At 54.3% G+C, this 17,677-nt stretch overlaps 2 protein-coding genes across 3 annotated transcripts in view; one reads left to right on the forward strand and one right to left on the reverse strand.

The window, feature by feature from the left end:
• The first annotated feature begins 865 nt into the window (after positions 1-865).
• Positions 866-8,333, forward strand: Xrcc3 (X-ray repair complementing defective repair in Chinese hamster cells 3). Of its 2 annotated transcripts, XM_013015390.1 has the most exons (7): positions 866-1,007; positions 2,913-3,050; positions 3,378-3,590; positions 5,490-5,644; positions 7,149-7,361; positions 7,497-7,543; positions 7,670-8,333. In XM_013015390.1, the coding sequence occupies exons 1-7, from the start codon at positions 953-955 to the stop codon at positions 7,887-7,889; spliced, it is 1,041 nt and encodes a 346-aa protein (XP_012870844.1). In that variant the 5' UTR covers positions 866-952; the 3' UTR covers positions 7,890-8,333. The 2 variants fall into 2 exon arrangements, with proteins under 2 accessions (XP_012870844.1, XP_012870838.1); XM_013015384.1 differs by having other exon boundaries at positions 7,149-7,543.
• Positions 8,334-10,433: 2,100 nt separating this feature from the next.
• Positions 10,434-17,677, reverse strand: part of LOC105985001 (kinesin light chain 1-like) — an 11,921-nt gene continuing 4,677 nt past the window's right edge. The window contains exons 4-6 of the mRNA XM_013015412.1: positions 16,485-16,646; positions 12,460-12,509; positions 10,434-10,521 (exon numbers count right to left, since the gene is read on the reverse strand). Coding sequence (XP_012870866.1) covers positions 12,477-12,509; positions 16,485-16,646 — 195 coding nt within the window. The 3' untranslated portion in view covers positions 10,434-10,521; positions 12,460-12,476. The remainder of the gene's footprint in view (positions 10,522-12,459; positions 12,510-16,484; positions 16,647-17,677) is intronic.

Consider the following 17,677-nt stretch of genomic DNA (forward strand, 5'->3'; position numbering starts at 1 on the left):
CGGGGTGGGGGGTCCCCAGGAACGGGGATACGGGGTGGGGGGCAGTCCCGAGGAGCGGGGTGGGGGTCCCCAGGAACGGGGATACGGGGTGGGGGGCGGTCCCGAGGGGGGTCCCCAGGGGCGGGTTGTCCAGTGGATTTGGAGGGCGGCCAGGCCTGGGCCTCCGCGCCTTTCCTGTCCGGCCTGGGCACCCACAAGGTCTGCGGGCCCAGCAGGGAACGCGCCTGCCGGTCCTGCCCGCAGCGGCCTCGCGGTGCTGTGGCCGGCGAGCGCAGTGTGTCCCAGCCGGCTCAGCCCAGGGTTCCCCGGCCACCCGGCCTCAGCAGTGCTGGGAGGACGCAGGTACAGGAAGTCTGTCCACGCGTGCTGTCCAGGCCAGGCCACATCCGCACTGTCAGGACCCCTCAGTCGCCACCCAGCCCACCCCGTGCCTGCCCCCTCCCAGCCAGCTAGAGGTGTGGGGAGCACACTGGCTTTGTGGACAGGCTTGCCAGACCCTAGTCCGAGTCCCGCACAGCCAGCCTAGGCGGGAAGGGCAGTCCGTGGGCGCCCCAGGCCTGCCTGCAGGAAGCACCCTGAAATATCCCATGCTTCCTGATCTTTCCAGAAGCTCCAAGGAGACATTTGAGACACCACACTGGGGAATGCCACACACACTGGGTGGAGCGCAGGTGTGCATCTCTGGCTTCCTTGTGGCCCGCTGGCAAGATGAGCAGGCGCCGGAGGACGCACACTCAGTCCGCTCTCCTTTGAGGAAGCGTGGTCAGCTGGTTCTCAGGAACCAGAGTGTCCCGGGCTTCTGACCTGGGAGGTCATTCTTGGAGGCCAGAGGCACTGACCACGGTGTCTTGCTGCCCACAGAGAGAGTGAGGAGCATCCTGAAGGTGAGCGCTCCCACAGGGGGTCAGTCTGGCCCCGGGGAAGTTAGGGGCCTGGCAGGCGATCCACTGAGATGGATTTGGATCAGCTGGACCTGAACCCCAGAATTATTGCTGCAGTCAAGAGAGGTATGCTTGGGCCTGGGAAGGTGGCTCAGTGGTATAGCGCTTGCCTTGCATGCCTGAGGCCCTGGGTTCAATTCCTCAGCACCACATAAGCAAAGAGAAAAAAAAGCCGGAAGTGGCACTGTGGCTCAAGTGGTAGAGTGCTAGCCTTGAGCTGAAGAGCTGAGGGACAGCGCCCAGGCCCCGAGTTCAGGCCCCACGACCAGACTACTCCCCAAAAAAAGAGAGAGGTATGCTCCCTTGCTGAACTATTGGTGGCTTGGCTGTTCCCCCAGCCTTGCTTGTATGCTGCCTTTTCTGTGTGTTTCCTGATTCTCCCCCTGCGCTGCAGAAGGTCTGTCAGACACAATGGCCTCAGTCCAAGCATTCGAGAGGCTGGACAGGTCACCTGCTGGGTCCCGCCTGGGAGCCTCCCTCCTGGCACACCCTACCTCTGTCGCTCCCGTCCACCGGCCGCCCCAGGCTGGCACGCAGCTGCGGTTCCAGCCCCCTGTATCTCATTCATCTCCCAGGGTGGCTGTTGGGATGACAGTTGCTTGCAGGTACAGACACAACACCACGACCAGCACAGTGCTGGTGGCAGAGCGCCAGTCTCTGTGCTGCAGTCGGTCACATCGTTGGTTTCCTGTCCTGCCTATAGCATGATTGCAGAATGGTGGCTGCAGCTATAAACACCTTGGGAACAGAAGGCCCTTGTTTCTCTCCTGTATCTTATCTATCAGAAAATGCGTCCTGAGTGGCCAGCCAGGGCTCCTACTCCCCACTCCACCCCCAGTGCTGGAGCCGTGGCTCAGTACTTTTGACTGAAAAGCACCCCGTGGGCCTCCGTGCTGCAGCCGTCCGCGTGGCCACTGCTTGCCCTTTCCAGGCGTCCTGTGTCCTGTCGTCCAGGCTGAGAGTGTAACTGCAGCCTTCCACATGTCTGTCAGGAAGGCAGTTACAGGACCCTCCTGCCAGCCCTGCTCCTCCTCAGTGAAGTTGCTTCTTTTTGCTACTTTTTGGATTGTCCAAATGTATTTGCAACACGTGTCTACTTGTTTAAAAGTAGAAAACTGGAGGTGTGGCTCAGTGGTAGAGCGCTTGCCTAGCATGCATGAAGCCCTTGGTTCAATTCCTCAGCACCACAAACACAGAAAAAGCCAGAAGTAGTGCTGTGGCTCAAGTGGTAAAGCGCTAGCCTTGAGCAAAAGCTCAGGGACAGCCCAGGCCCTAAGTTCAAGCCCCAGCACTGGTGAAAAAAATTAAAACTTAAAAAAAGTAGAAGTAAATCTAAGCCCAGGATGAATTTATCACTAGCGAATGGTGCTTTGTTCTGACCCTGGCCGAGCGCTCTGGCTGGTCCTGGCCCCCCGCCAGCCCCTCCCTGCTCAGCCAGCCCCAGGTGGCTCCAGCCTGGCTTGCTCATGCAGCGCTGGTTCCCTCCCTGCCTCCCTCCCTTTTCTTCTAGGGACCGGCCCTGGGGCTGGCACATGCAAAGGCTACACCAGACCCAGAGCTCTGCTGGTTTGTTATCCTCACTGTTTTGCTCTGCTGGCTTGGAATTGCTCAGACTAGACTAGAACTCTTGAGCTCCGGTAATCTTCCTGGGCACCTCCCAAGTAGCTGGGACTGCAGGTGCCCAGCAGCATGCCCAGCAGCGTTGCCTCTTATGGCCTCTGGGACTTCCCCACCTCTGGCGGTGGCTGCTGTGCGTGGTGCACGGCTGGCTCCTGCAACAGCCTCCTGTCCTCCACTGTCCAGTCATCAATGTGCCAAGATTCCCTCGGGCCTTGAGGGGGCTGCTTGGACCCCCACCCCAGCCCTGGGTCCCCAGAACTGGAGTCTCAGCTCCTTACCAGCTCCACACTTGCTATTTTCCCCGTGGTGCTGTAGTCTGACCTTTTCTGTGACTGATCTGTGTAATTTCAGCCAAACTGAAGTCAGTAAAGGAGGTTCTGCATTTTTCTGGACCAGACTTGCAGAGACTGACCGGGCTGTCCAGCCCCGACGTCCAGCACTTGCTCACAGCAGCCTCCCTATGGCTCCGAGGACCCCACACCCTGACAGGTAAGCTGGAGGGCCGCCTTGCTGGCTGACGCGGGGACCCGTCACCAACCCAGGGTGGATGCGTGAGCAGTGGCCTGTGGCCAGCCCCGGCCTCCTCACCCTGTGGTCACAGCGTTCTGTCAGGACGCTGCGGGTGGGAACGCAGCGTTCTGTCAGGACACCATGGGTGGACAGTGGGAAGGCTGAAAGGCCTGGCCCATGGTCAGCAGCCCATGGCTGCTTCCTCACGGTTCTCCGGTGCAAGGAGCGGCGGGGGCAGCACTGAGTGGAGCTGCTGGCTTGGTGGGGTGTAGAAGGTTGCACATCTGACCCTGGCCCACCCCACAGCCCTGCACCTGGTCCAGCAGAAGGAGCGCTTCCCTGTGCAGCACCAGCGCCTAAGTCTGGGCTGCCCCGTGCTGGACAGGGTCCTGGGCGGCGGCCTGCCCCTGGGCGGCATCACGGAGCTTGCGGGCTGCAGCTCGGCAGGGAAGACCCAGCTGGCACTACAGCTGAGCCTGGCTGTGCAGTTCCCACAGCAACACGGAGGCCTGGAGGCTGGTGAGTGGCGAGCCCTTGAGGAAGGCAGGGCTCCGGCCAGGCCCGGCGGGTCTCAGCCCTGTCTTGGGTTGCTTCTCCCTAGGTGGGTGAGGACTCCTCCAGGGCTGTTTCCTCCTATGAATGAGGGGAGCACGGCGGGCCAGGATTACCACCAGCACTCGGGCATGGCCCTGGGGTTCTTGCAGTGTCAGTAGAAGTGTCCTGAACCTGTGCTCACAGGCTCACGTGGCCTGCACAATACATGGCCACAGCATCAGAAATGAAGGCAAAGACGGTGACATTCTCCCGCGGGTGAGGACTGAGGGTGGCTGAGGCAGCCGCGCCACGGTGCCACTCTGAAGCCTGCAGCAGCCAGCGTGGCTCAGCTCCCCACCGCGGGGCCAAGATCCCCGCCCGCCACTGTGGATGCCACTGTATCTGAACCCTGAACGTGGCTCTGCCCCACACAAGCCGGCCCTTTTCCCAGCACCATTCAGTCCCCCAAAGCCACGACAGCAGCTCCCACATCCACACGACTTCTGGCTTTCGTGAGCTGAACGTCTCTCATACATGCTGGCCACAGCAAAGTTGTCTTTGCAGATGTCTGTTAGGTCCAATGCCACTTAAAAATCACCTTGTATTGAGTTTTATGAACTCATGTGTTTTGAAGACAAATCCCTTACCAGGCGGGTCTTTTCTCTTCCAGAGGTTTGTCTTATCTCAGTAGTGTCCTTTAAAGCACTTTTTTTTCCCCCAGTCATGGGGCTTGAACTCAGGGACTGGGTGCTGTCCCCTAAGCTCTTTTGCTCAAGGCTAAGCCACAGCACCATTTCCAATTTTCTGGGGGTTAATTGAAGAGTCTCAAGGACTCTCTTACCCAGGCTGTCTCTGAACCGCGATCCTCTGATCGCAGCCTCTGGAGTCACTAGGAGTTCAAGTTGGTGCCACTAGCAGCCAACTATTTTTCATGTTTTAGAGTTCGGTTCTTTTTCATTGGTGCCTGTGGCTTTTGGTGTCATTTATTTAGAACAAGCTGCACTCAGGTCATTTTCTTCTATAAGTACTGAGTGCTCGAACTCATCCTTGTGAAGTCCAGTCTCTTTCACGTGTGATTTTCCCATTGTCCCAGCCCCATCTATTGGAAGAGACTGTTCTTCCCTGCCCTGGATCACTGTGGCATCCCACACTGGATCACTATATCCTCACCCTAGATCACTATGACATACTACAGTAGATGACGGTGACATGCCACACTGGATCACTGGCACCAGATCACCGCAGCACCCCACACTGGATTGCCGTGTCCTCCTCACACTGGGTCTTTGTGGATCATTGAGACATCTTCACTGAACGTCCCTTGCCCATGAACTCAGGGCTTCTTGATGAGCTCTCAGCTGCATGGCTCCCCATGTCTGCTGATGCTGTTTCTGGGCCCAAGCCGTGCATTGCTCAAATGCTGTTCAGGCTTGGTGACCCATCTGAAATCACCACGAAGACCTTGGCCTCATGGAGTGGCTGGAATGGCAGGGAACCTTGCAAGGGGCAGAGGGAACATAGGTCCCGCTGGACTCTCCCTGGGCCTGCACTCTGGGGGAGGGATGTGGCCTGAAGCATTGGTAATCAGTCCACTCCCATCCCCGACCAGGGAGGGGAAGCAGAACTAGGCAAGCAGGGCAGCCTACCTGTGGCCATTCTGGCCTGGCCAGACCAGGGAACATGTGCCCAGTACCAGAACTGGAGACCTAGCTAGTGCTCCCAGAGGACCACCTGGCCCTTGAGGGCCAGCTCTGGCATCACCCTTCCTCAGGAGATGGAAAGCCAGAGGGTTGGGATTGGAAACAAGGCAACACGTGCATTTGATTTGGGTGGCAGCAGAGGTATAGTTCGGGTTCCTGGGCTCATCACTCTCGGCCCCCCCAGGGGCCGTCTACATCTGCACGGAGGATGTCTTCCCCAGCAAGCGACTGCAGCAGCTGATTGCACAGCAGCAGCGGCTGCGGATGGATGTGCCAAGCGAGGTGGTCCAGAAGATCAAGTTCAGCAACCACATCTTCATCGAGCACGCAGCAGATGTGGTAAGTGTGCTCTGCCGGCTGGGGCGCGGCAGACCTGCCATGGTGATTATCAGCACAGCAAGAGGTGACAGGGTTGGGAGCAGGCAGGGTGGGCCGACGAAGGGGCACAATTCAGATGGTGAAGGGAGTCCTTCCTAGGCAGGAAGGGAGCTCTATGTGCAATATGAACACAGAAATGACACGGTGCAGGGTACACCCACCCAGTACATCGCTGTGGCTGCAGAGCCACTGAGAAGAGCTGTTATGAGAAGACGTTCAAGTCGAAGAATAAGGTGTATAAACTTTTAATTTTTAAAAAATGTACAGTAAATACATTATCACACAACATGGGGGACATGGAGAAGCCCGGCAGATGCAGGATACAGATGTGTCTGGCCTGGGCAGGTGGCGGGCGGGCCATGCCCGGCGCTGTGTTTTCAGGACCTCCTGCCCCAAGCAGAGCGTTCCTGAGCGCTGCCTGCATTCCGGTCAGGAGAAGCTAAGTGAGCACTGCAGGCTCCGGGCCCAGGGCCCTCCCAGCCTTGCCCTGGCCGTCACGGGGCCAGCTCCAGGGCCACACATAGCGCCACCATCCTGGCATCCTACAGCAGGCCAGGCTGGGTCACTGCAAGAGAAGACCATAGATGAGGCCGGGCTGCTGCACTGGAGGGGGGGGAGGGGCTCCTCCTCTTTCCAGAATCCGCTCAGACCCACAATGGCTAGATGCCTTCCTCCTCACAGTCAGCCTTGGGGCCACGCCTACCCCCCCTAGCCACCTCTGTGCGCCAAAGCCAATGGCCGTCCCCACTGCCTGGCCCTGGCGGGGGGAAAGACACTCACGTTGGCATCTTCTAGGCTGCTGCTGTCGTTCTCCACACACAGAGGGTCCGCTGGGGACGCCCTGAGGAAAAGCACAAACTGAGTTTCACCCCAGCCTCACGCCAGGCCCTCAGCAGCCCTCAGTGCTGCCTGGCTGGTTGGCCCAGATGTATCTGCAGGCCTAAAGTGTGAGGCTCCTCCGCTGTGTCTCAGGCCTGCTCTCCTCCATGGGGGCCACCCGGCACTGGCCACGCCCTGCACTCCAGAGTGGTCTGAGCCTTCAGTCAGGGCTGCCAACCTGGACAGCAAGAGGCTGGCCCCAGGCTTCCCCCACCCCATCCCCTAAATGACAGGAATGAGAGCAGCCTCAGGGCACTGGCCCCAGCTTGCAGGGCCTCCCCTCCCCCGGCCTCCCTTGGAGGTGAGGCTAGGTTCAGGGCCCCCCAGCACCTGGTGTAAAGCTCCCCCCAAAGACGGGTGAAAATTGCATGGTCAGGAGCAGACCCACAGGGAATGGGGGAAATGGTTCCTGGCAGCTGTGCCGACTGCCCAGGGGTATCACCGGGAGGCCTCCCGTCCTTGGAGCCTTTGGGAGGATCACGCAAGCCCAGACTCAAGGAGCCATAAAGCTGCAGACCAGAGGGCCAGCCGGTCACCTAGACAGCACCTGGTGAGCCAGTGGCGGCCATGCTGTCCCCCCTTGCAGGACACCTTGCTGGAGTGTGTAAGGAAGAAGGTCCCCGTGCTGCTGTCAAGGGGCATGGCCCGACTGGTAGTCATCGACTCCGTGGCAGCTCCGTTTCGCTGTGAGTTTGACAAAGAGGGCCCTGCCCTCCGGGCCAGGCATCTGCAATCCCTGGGGGCCGAGCTGCGCCGGCTGAGCAGCGCCTTCCAGGCCCCCGTGCTATGCATCAACCAGGTGGGTGAGGCGGCAGTTTGCCCAGATGCCCAGGACGATGGGGAGGGGCTGCGAAGGGGACTTCAAGGGGCTCTGGTCATGATATGGAAAACCAGGGGACCCTCAACTACTGCTGCCCCCATTGGACTCTTCCAGGTGACAGAGGCTGTGGAGGAGCAGGGCTTGCTGCCCTGCCTACCAGGGTGAGTGCCCATACCTGGGGGGGGGGGCACTGGGCGTGGCCAGCAGTGAGTAGATGGGGGGGAGCCGCTGGGGGAAGAAGGGTGGCAGCCAACCTTTGCCAGCAGCTCTTCCCTGTCATGTCTCAGACCCTGGGACCCGCGCCTGTCTCCAGCCCTTGGTATCGCCTGGGCTAACCAGCTTCTGATGAGACTGATGGCTGACCGTGTCCGCGCACAAGAAGCCGTCCCGGGCTTGCCCGGTGGCCTGACCCGAACCCTGAGGGTGCTCTTTGCCCCCCACCTGCCTCCTTCCTCCTGCTCCTACACAGTCGGCTGTGAAGGGGTGCGAGGGGCCATGCCCAGCTAACACACCAGTATCTGTGGACAGCCCAACCAAGCCCTTAGGGGCTGAGCAGCACAGTTCCCAAGGGTACCGTCCCTCCTCTCCCCAAGTTGTTCCCTCCCAGTAGACTGGCCCTTGGAAGGCAAATGACCCACGAGCAGTCCGGGGCTCTGCCTCTGCAGGGCAGTAGGTGGTGCCCCGCCTCCGCCCACTAAGGTGGCAGAGAGCCATACTGGCACACTCTGTCGTGAAAGTCTATTTGGGCTCAAGGTGGAGGAACAGACTGGCATCTGGCCAAGTCTGGAAGTGGTAAAGGGGCTGACCTCACCTCGGCCGCCTGCAGGCAAAAGCAGCCCTGGGCAGTTGATGAAAGAAGAAACAGGAAATGAGACGCCCTGCCTCCAAGCCTGGCCTTGCTGGGCTCTAGGCTGACAACAGGAGGAGCTGTGGCCTAAGAGGGCAGGGCTGTGGCCCTGGGGGATGGGGGGGGCAGAGGAGAGGTCCTGTCTGCCTGCAGGGGGGCTGCCTGCTGACTTGGGGACAGGCACTGTCCCTGCCACCACCAGTCCCCCTGGAGCAGGATAGCACTCAGAGCTATCTGTGACTCCAAAAGACCTGGAGTGGAGGTGGCCAAAGCTGCTTGGCTTGGTTATTTATAGATGTTTTCCTGCAAATATGAAGGAGCTTACAATAAGAAATAAAATTACTTTTGCAGCATGAGTGATTCTAGATGATCATTAGAGAGCGTAACCCCAGGACAGATAGCAGGAGCACTCGTGGGGGCAGAGGGATCCCGCCCCGTCCTCCAGGGGACAGGTCAGCGGGAGGGGAGAGCACCCCCTCACACTGCGGATTCTGCCAGAGCTTCTGTCACCACTGAGACAGCCCTGGCCCGTGTGCAAGGTCAAACCCCAATAAGCACCCCAAAATTTACATCTAACTGGCATCCTGAAGGCACCTGGCACATGAGCCCCCAAGCCCACAATCAGCTGCTAGCCAGCAGGAAGACGCCGTTGGCACGCGTCTGCCTAAACCCATTCTCTGCTGGGTGTGGGGCCAAGGTTGGGCCCATGGCTGTGGGTCAGGACAAGCAGGGGGCAGGTTTACTGGGAAACCATCTTCAGTAGCCTTGACATCCAAATTACGTGCATTCGGAAACAAGCACGCTTGCAGCCACAGCCCAGACCCAGACATGGACAAAGGGACTGGCACGCCTGCACCCCACATCAGGGCCCCAGCTGCGCCCTCCACCCCTCAAAGACGGCTGCCACCACGCAGGGCAGCTCCTGGACACCACAGCACCCGGCACTCGCAGACCTCACGCTTGGCAGCACATAAAGACCCCAATGCCTCATTTGCAGCAGACTGCATACCGCACAGGCAACGCCGTGGGGTTCACCCACGACGGCCGCCCAGCCGGCTCAGCTGGGCCGGGAGGCTGGGCAGCACACCACCACCCCTGCCCCACAAGTGACTTGGGCCAGGGCTCCACAGACCTCAGCACACCCAAGACCTGGTCTAGAAGGCCAGGAGCACAACTAAATCCTATCTCCAACTTCCACCTAATGTAGGACAAGAGAAAAGCGAGCAGCATTGGATAATCAATCTCTGTACTTAGAAAAGCAACATGTAAAATGTATTTCAAGCAGACACTGGAGCTCACATCTGCCTCCCAGCTACTGAGGACTAAGGTTCAAAGCCAGCTCAGGCAGACAAGTCAGAAATTTCCAATTAACCAGCAAAAAGCCAGAAGTGGAGGTGGGATCAAGTGAGTAGAACAGCACCAGCCACGAGTGAAAATGCTAAAGGAGAAGGTGAGCCCTTGGATTCAAACTCCAGTACAGGCACAAAAAAATAAAATACTCCATAACACGTTAAAGACAGGGATTTATACAGGCATTCACTTTCCTTCGCCTTCTTTTTTTCTTTTCTTTTTTTTTTTTGGTCCAGTTGTGGGGCCTGAACTCTGGGCCTGGGCGCTGTCCCTCAGCTCTTCAGCTCAAGGCTAGAGCTCTACCACTTGAGCCACAGCGCCACTTCTGGCTTTTTTCTTTTTGCTTATGTGGTGCTGAGGAATCGAACCCAGGGCCTCGAGCATGCAAGGCAAGCACTCTACCACTGAGCCACCTTCCCAGCCCCTATCATGAACTTTTTTTTTTTGTCAGTCATAGGGATTGAACTCTGGGCTTGGGCGCTGTCCTTGTGCTCTTCAGCTCAAGGCAAGCGCTCTACCACTTGAGCCACCACACCACTTCCAGTTTTCGAGTGGTTTATTGGAGATAAGAGTCTCATGGACTCTTATCTGCCCGGGCTGGCTTCGAACTGCGATCCTCAGATCTCAGCACCTAGCCAAATGTCTTCTTTTGAAGGCACAGCCCTCTCATCTGTTTCTCGATCCACCAGACACAAGTTACTCCTCCTTCCCAGTGTGGAATCTGGGCTCGCCAGGAAGGGGGGAGGACGGGGACGCGCGGCCCAGGGATGCATACTGGCAGGGAGGGAGGGCGGGCTGGGGAGATAGTTACCCAGGGTTTCTCGGCTCACTGTCTCTTGAACTTCCTCCCTTCAGTTTCCTAACCAGCTTCTCACTGCTGCGTCTAATGGAAGCCCGGAGTTTGCTAAAGGAACCACTGCGTTTTAAAGATCCAGTGCCATCCTGAAAAAAATGTGAACAAGCGTGAAGCTGCTGTTTCTCCCTCCCACACCCAAGGAACAGCAGGGGCAAGCAGCAATTCCCAGCCCGCCTACCGCCAGCGATCAGCACCACCAGTCTGCCCTGTACTTATGTAAATGCAGGCCTCCCAGAAATCTACCCGTTTGAAATTTCATTAAAAACAACCTAATAATCAAGGAAGTCCTTGAAGAGGAAATTCATTCAAACAAAAGGAAGCACATCCCCAAGAATTAAGACTGTTGTCTTACAAATAGCTGCAATAAAAACTGAGGTAGCTTCCACGAGTATCAGCAGAACTTCTGCATGAGTCCCGCTGGACACTGTGCGCATGGGGCCCAGGTGCCAGCACGGAGCCTACTATCCCAAAGCCTTCCTCCTGTGGTCATCTAAAAGCCATGCTTAGATGAACTGTCAATCAAGTTCACAGTGGTCTTATTAAATGTTAGCTATAAATGTGGCTGGAAAATTAAAATGTTTACTTTATAAAGTAACTAAGAATCCTCAGACCTCTCGTAGGAAGAAAGGAGTGGCTAGCTGTCATAGCCCAAGTGAGAGTAGAAATAAAGCATGTGGCAGAGCTCAGATAGGAAAATCAGAAGCAGAGTGGGAAATATGTGTGCAGCACCATTTATTCTCAGAACAGATCCCCAGTAAGACAGGAACTGGCTCCTTGCAGAGGTTGTGCAATTCTGCATCCCGAGGAAGAGTGAGCAGTGTATCGAGCAGACAGACACAGACACAAGTCAGTTGGAGTGAGTTTATTAGAAGTTAGAAAGACACAAATACACACATCACTGAGCTTTTAAAGATTAGTAGAGAAAAGCAGAATTACACAGGACTACACAGCAAGTCTACGTGAGCATGTCCAGGGCCTCGGGCAGGCGTACTGGCCAGATGTTCTCTAAGTATCACAGACGTGCAACACATGCCTTACTCCTACAGCTCAGCCACTGTCCACAGGCCACCGTCATGCCGCTGCGGTAAACCTGTGTGACACTTCTAACTACCTGCTAGCAGAGTGTACAGCTAATCGCTCTTAATCGTTAAATGTGTGTTACACAGTAAATGGGTTTTATTAATACAGTTGATATTACTAAGTACACATCTGGCAAAGCTACATGTATACAGAGATCAGGAACCCCAGGTCAGCAGCACCGAAAGGAATGACCAGGCCCAGAGGTGCAGCTCTGACAAGCTCCTAGGGGCTGCTAGACACAGCGGGCAGCGCTGGAGGGGGGGGCCGGAGGAGGCACTGCCCGTCATGCAGGAGCAGGGCGGGAGGCACCCGGGCAGCTAGGCCTGTCGGACAAAAAGGAGAGAACCAGTGAGCCCACGGGAGGACAGGGCGCAGGCCCCGCGCCACACAGCCTGGTCTACAGTATTTCTAGGTCACAGAGATCATGGCTTCATCCTGGGCCTTCCCTTCTGTCACTCTGGTTCACCAGGCCGGCTCAGAGGTGGGGCTGGGCCCAACGTGTCTTGAAGCATCTAGGCTGGCCTACTCCAAACAAGCATCAGAGTGGAAGGCAGTATGAGACTAGCATCATTCTAGGAATCTTTTACTCACTGCAAGACACAAGTAACTGTACATAAAGGAGAGTCATCAATGAAAAACCAAAATAAAGGCTATCCGCAGAAGACACATTCGTTTAACTTCTCCTGTTCTGCCATATCCCCCAAGTGTAGTCCTTCCTGAAGTTTGTATGTGACTCTCATCTCTTAAAACACTAGCATCTTAGACATTTCAGAACCGTAAGACCCGGCGACTTGAGGGGCAGCGCACGTTGTAAGCATGCAGTTGACCATCCAAAGAAAATGGGTTTCCCTGGGCACAACGCCTCCTGCGTCCTGCCCAAGTGGCAGCCGACATCTCGACAGGAGCACAGACAGTGGGGCCTGTCCCTGCCCGCTCGGACTCACCATGGACGCTGAGCAAGTCATTTAACCAGCCCGAGCTTCATCTTTCTCATCTTTAAATGGAAAAATAAAACTTGTTACCAAGGCCTCGTGAATGCTGGGAGGACAAGAACATATCAGTTCCCACTGCTCTGCACAAGAAGGGACCGAGATCTTGTTGCCCACCACCACCGTGCTCCCACAGGGTGCTCACCACCCCCTCCCAGGTCCCAAGGGAGCTCACTGGGCACCACTCACACACCCTGGGAACCACTCACTCAAGTGGCAGGTGATGTGGGCACTGGGGCCAGCCATCGCCTCCCTGGAGCCTCAGAGATCTAGGCGAGCAATTCTCAGGGCCAGGCTGACCAACTGGCACCAGGCAAGTTAGTCTGCCCTGCCCAGCACTCGCCACCTGGGGGAGGTACAGCAACTCCCCAGAATGCAGGCCAATCCCCTTCGACCTGGGCTGGAAGGGCCACGGACACGTCTTTAAATCCTCATGTCACATATTCATATTACAAAGTAGAGTTCTGAGCAGAAACTAATCACATGGCATATTGGTTTAACATGCACAGTGGCAATTATTAGCTATGTACAACAGGACTGCAGATGTTGTGGTAATTCAATTTATTTTGGTATATTCTAGTTGTCTTCCTAATGTAATTTTTCAAAAATAAAAACTAAGCTATTTCTAATTAGCACTGTCACATTCTCCAGTGATCCTTGGTAAAATTTTAGTGCATTACTGAAATGTGTAGAAATCTCAGTGTGGAAAGAGAGACAGGAACAGGTGCTTCGGAAGGACCCTGGGGAAAGCCCTGGTATTTCAACATGGGGAAAAAAACATGCAGACAAGAGGCTGCCCTGGGGCGTGGAGGTCCACAGACACCCGAGTCATGTGTCCCGAAGGACCTGCCATCAATGCCATGACTTCCCACAAGCAGCCCAGAGGGCCCCTGAGAACCTGTGACCCCACGTGCAGGTCACACGGTAAACACAGTCACATGGACCAAAGCTGAGGAAACCTAGTTTCATTTGTACAGACAAGCTCAAAGCAGGATCCAAACAGGACAGAGTAACTGCAAAACCTGCCCTCGCGCCCTGTTCACAGCGCCAAAAGCAGCACAGACCGCTCTCCCTGCACTGCATCCTGCTGTCGCCTCTCTCTGCTTCCTCACACACAGCTCCACTGCACGCACGGTAACCCAGGGCAGCTGGTCTGTCTCTCTGTTTTAGATGCTACTTCTGAATATTAAGAAAAAACCTGAAATCTTGTGAGATGGCTACTATGATGTGGTCAAGCATGGGCCAGCAAGTCCTGTAATAAACTGTCAGCCGCAGCTCTGTCTGCATAGGAGGGCACCCGCATCCTTGCCGATGCACGAGTTCTAAAGAGCACTTACATCCTAGTTTTAAAATCTCATGCAGAACTACAATATAACTGAGAGCTGAGTGGCATTTTCTCACTACAAATGCGTGTCATCCTAGCACTTGGGAGGCTAAGGCAGGAGGATTTTGAGTTTCAGATCAGACTCCAGACTAGGCTAGACAGCAACTCCCTATCTCAAGAAGAGAAAAAAAAGTGGATGACAAGTTCTCCTTCTAATAAACTAAATCAGTAAGAACAAGGAAGACACCTTTATGAAAACCAGAACTTAAAATCTGAAGTTGGAGGTAACATCATGACATCTACTCAACATTCACTTTCTTATTTCATCTCAAATACATAATGATAAAAGAGAAGCCTTTTTCCCCCCCTTTTCCCAATGCTGGAATCAAACTCAGGGCCTCATGAACACTAGGTAAGCACTCTACACTCCTACCCCTAAAAAGAGCTTGATGCACACAAACAAGTGGTTGCCAATGGTAACCATTTTTAATGGTAACCATCTTTAAACTGCTGACTGAGAAATCTCAGGGACTCTTCATTTCAACAGAAACAGCATAAAAAATCATTTCATTGCCAGTGAAGAGACAAGCCAGCATTCCAGACTTTAGTGTACTCCTATGAACCAAACCTGACACAGAAAATGAACTCTTCACGTACCACATATAGCCAAGTCCCAGTACAGGTAATTAAAGAAACACCTAAGTATATAACACTTGTTTTAAATAACAAAAGTGTGCTCACAGCTAATTAAAGAAACACCTAAGTATATAACACTTGTTTTAAATAACAAAAGTGTGCTCGAAAGCTGAGTGTGGTGAGCATGCCTAAAATCCCAGTACTTAGGGAACTGAGGCAGGAGAATCACCAATTCAAGAGCTTCACAGCAAGAGCCTGTCTCAAAATAAAATAACAGAGGTGAGATACAACTCAGAGATATAACTAGCTTGCATGAAGCCCTGTGTTCCATCCTCAACACTGGCAAGAGAAACCAAAAAAAAAAAAAAAAGAGGAGGAAGTAGCCCGTGCACAGAGAGGCACTGCTGCGCACTGTGGTGGCATCACTGCACTCCTCCAGGCCCCTTCCTCCCTGGCCCTGGTGGGAGGGGACTTGGGTTGTTGAGAATTCTATTGTCATAGAATTTCCATACATATGGACCTAGAAATACTGTCTCGAGAGAAAGTTCCTCCAGAGCTTCACCCAGGAGTGTTAGATCTGCGAGCAGGCCTCTGAAGGCCAAGCAGGAAGGCCCTCAAGACAAAGCATGCAGGTGCCAGAGCAGCTGAGTACAGTACACAGCTCCGACAGCACAGCCTCTCACAGGCATCCTGGGCCTCACTGCAGTTTGGGGCCACTGCCCACCAGAGCTTATGCAGTCAAAGCAGATGCTGATTGGTTGTCATGGCATGGAAAGAAACAAAGCAAGGTACCTGCTGGACAGACAGTCAAGAGAACGTTCTCTCTACAGTCCGGCTGAAAACATGTTTTACAAAATGTTTAGTCAGGATGCTGACTACAAACTGCTACAGTTATAGCAAATTCTAAGAAATAAATCAATTCTGAAAGACAGGCCCCAAAGTGCACTTGAACACAAGTGCACTACATAATGGCTGATGTTCAGATGCCAGTGGCACAGCTGGAGTGCTTCCAACCCCACCTCCAGCTCCATTGAAGGAGTACATTTCCACAGACACCAGCCCAGTATACAGAGACCTCGTCCACCTGCTATGGAAATGTCTAGAAGCCAGGCACTGTCTGTGACCTGGAGTAGGCAACAATGGAGACAACTTCCCAGAGCAAGCAAACGGGATAGCCCCTCCATGGAAAAACACGGGCAGGCAGAGTGAGGATCAGGGCTGCTGGCAGGGCTCAGGCAAGAGAGGTAGAAGAGCAGCCACCCCCCCAATGCCTTGCTCAAGTTGTTCTTTTTGTTCTTTTTTTTGGGGCGGGGGATGGGAGGGTAGAATGGGAAGCCAGTTCTGGGGCTTGAACTCAGGGCCTGGACGCTGTCCCTGAGCTTCTTTTGCTCAAGGCTAGTGCTCTACCACTTGAGCCACAGCTCCAATTATGGCTTTCCTGGTAGTTTAGTGGAGAAAACAATCTCAAAGACACTCCTGCCCAGGCTAGGTTCAAACTGTATCCTCAGATCTCGCCTCCTGAGTAGCAAATATTACAGGAGCTAGCCACCAGCACTGGGTTGAGTTGTTCTTTTCTAAAAAGAAATTCCAGTTCAAAAGCATCTCCATTTAAGACAAGCTAATTAATTCTAAAAAAAACCTAAAGCAGCCTGCACAGTGAAGTCAGAAGCACGAGTTAGCAGTGAACTGGGCAAGTTAGAGAAGCAGTTAGTTGTCTGCTATACTGATCCCAGTAGTGACTATGGATTACGTTTTACACAGCCAGGACACTCAACCAGCATGTGCGCGCTCCAGGGTTGCCAGGTAGCTCTCATGGGTTCCTAAGGAAAGGACAAAGACTACTCCAAGCAAGCAGCAGCCTCCAGTATTAGCAGAAGTTAGGAATTTATAAGAGGGCTTTCCTGGCACTTAATTTGAGAAAAGTAGAAGCATAGCACGTGAGACAGAGAAAGCCAGTGAGCAGAGCCGGCGGGTGCGCCGGCAGCTACCCTAGTGCACGCCGGCTGTGTACTGTACTTACCCCATTCCATTCTACGCTCATACTCACTTCCTCCCCTCCGTCAGGGCCACTCTCGTACTTGACCACGTCCACATTGAGGCTCTCCCGGCTCCTCCGCTTCTCCATGTTTTCAGGGTCATTTAGCACTTCAGCCACTCTCTGTTTGTGAACAGTGTCAAGACCCTGTGAGCCAGCCAGGGGGAAAATGGTTTGACCCATTAGCATTTACATCTTACAAGGGATTTCTCAGATACCTCAACATCAAGGGACAAGAAGAAAACAGAAGTAGCAGGGGCTGCCTAGGTGACAGCAAGAGGTTAGGGTTCCACCATGTCCATACCACTAAAACTCAGGAACAGATACATAGGTGAGCACACTATGCAAATGTTTTTCTCAAAAAGCTGTAGTAAATTAGGCTGTAGTTCCAGTTAAAGTCTTGGTAAGTAAGCCAGGCGCTGGTGGCTCACACCTGTAATCCTAGCTACTCAGGAGGCTGAGATCTGAGGATCACGGTTCAAAGCCAGCCCAGGCAGGAGAGACCATGAGACTCCTATCTCCAATAAACCACCAGAAAACCGGAAGTGGCGTGGTAGCTCAAGTGGTAGAGTGCTCGCCTTGAGCTGAAGAGCTGAGGGACAGCGCCCAGGCCCAGAGTTCAAGCCCCACGACCGACAAAAAAATAAATAAAATAAAATAAAATAAAAAATAAGTCTTGGTAAGTAAAGTACTGATGCCTACAAATTATCTGAAATGCTTAAAAAAAAAAAAAAGACTGGTAGATGAAGGGATGTGATCAAGTATCTAAAAAAATGGCTCAGCACCAACAGCTCCCACCTGCAATCCTACCTACTCAGAGACTTAGTTGGTCCAAAACCAGCCTGAACAGATCAGCCCAGATCATCTCCAATTAATTAGCAAAATAGCAGACTGGAGGCTCAAGGGATGCAGCACCAGGCATGAGCAAAAAAGCCAAGTGAAAGCCGGGCGCCAGTGGCTCACGCCTGTAATCCTAGCTACTCAGGAGGCTCAGATCTGAGGATCAGGGTTCAAAGCCAGCCCGGGCAAGAAAGTCCGTGAGACTCTTATCTCCAATAAACCACTAGAAAATTGGAAGTGGTACTGTGGCTCAAGCGGTAGAGCACTCACCTTGAGCTGAAGAGCACAGTGACAGCACCCAAGCCCAGAGTTCAAGCCCCACTACCAACAGAAAAAAA

Source organism: Dipodomys ordii, unplaced genomic scaffold, assembly GCF_000151885.1.
Source record: "Dipodomys ordii isolate 6190 unplaced genomic scaffold, Dord_2.0 Scaffold2, whole genome shotgun sequence".
NCBI lineage: Eukaryota > Metazoa > Chordata > Mammalia > Rodentia > Heteromyidae > Dipodomys > Dipodomys ordii.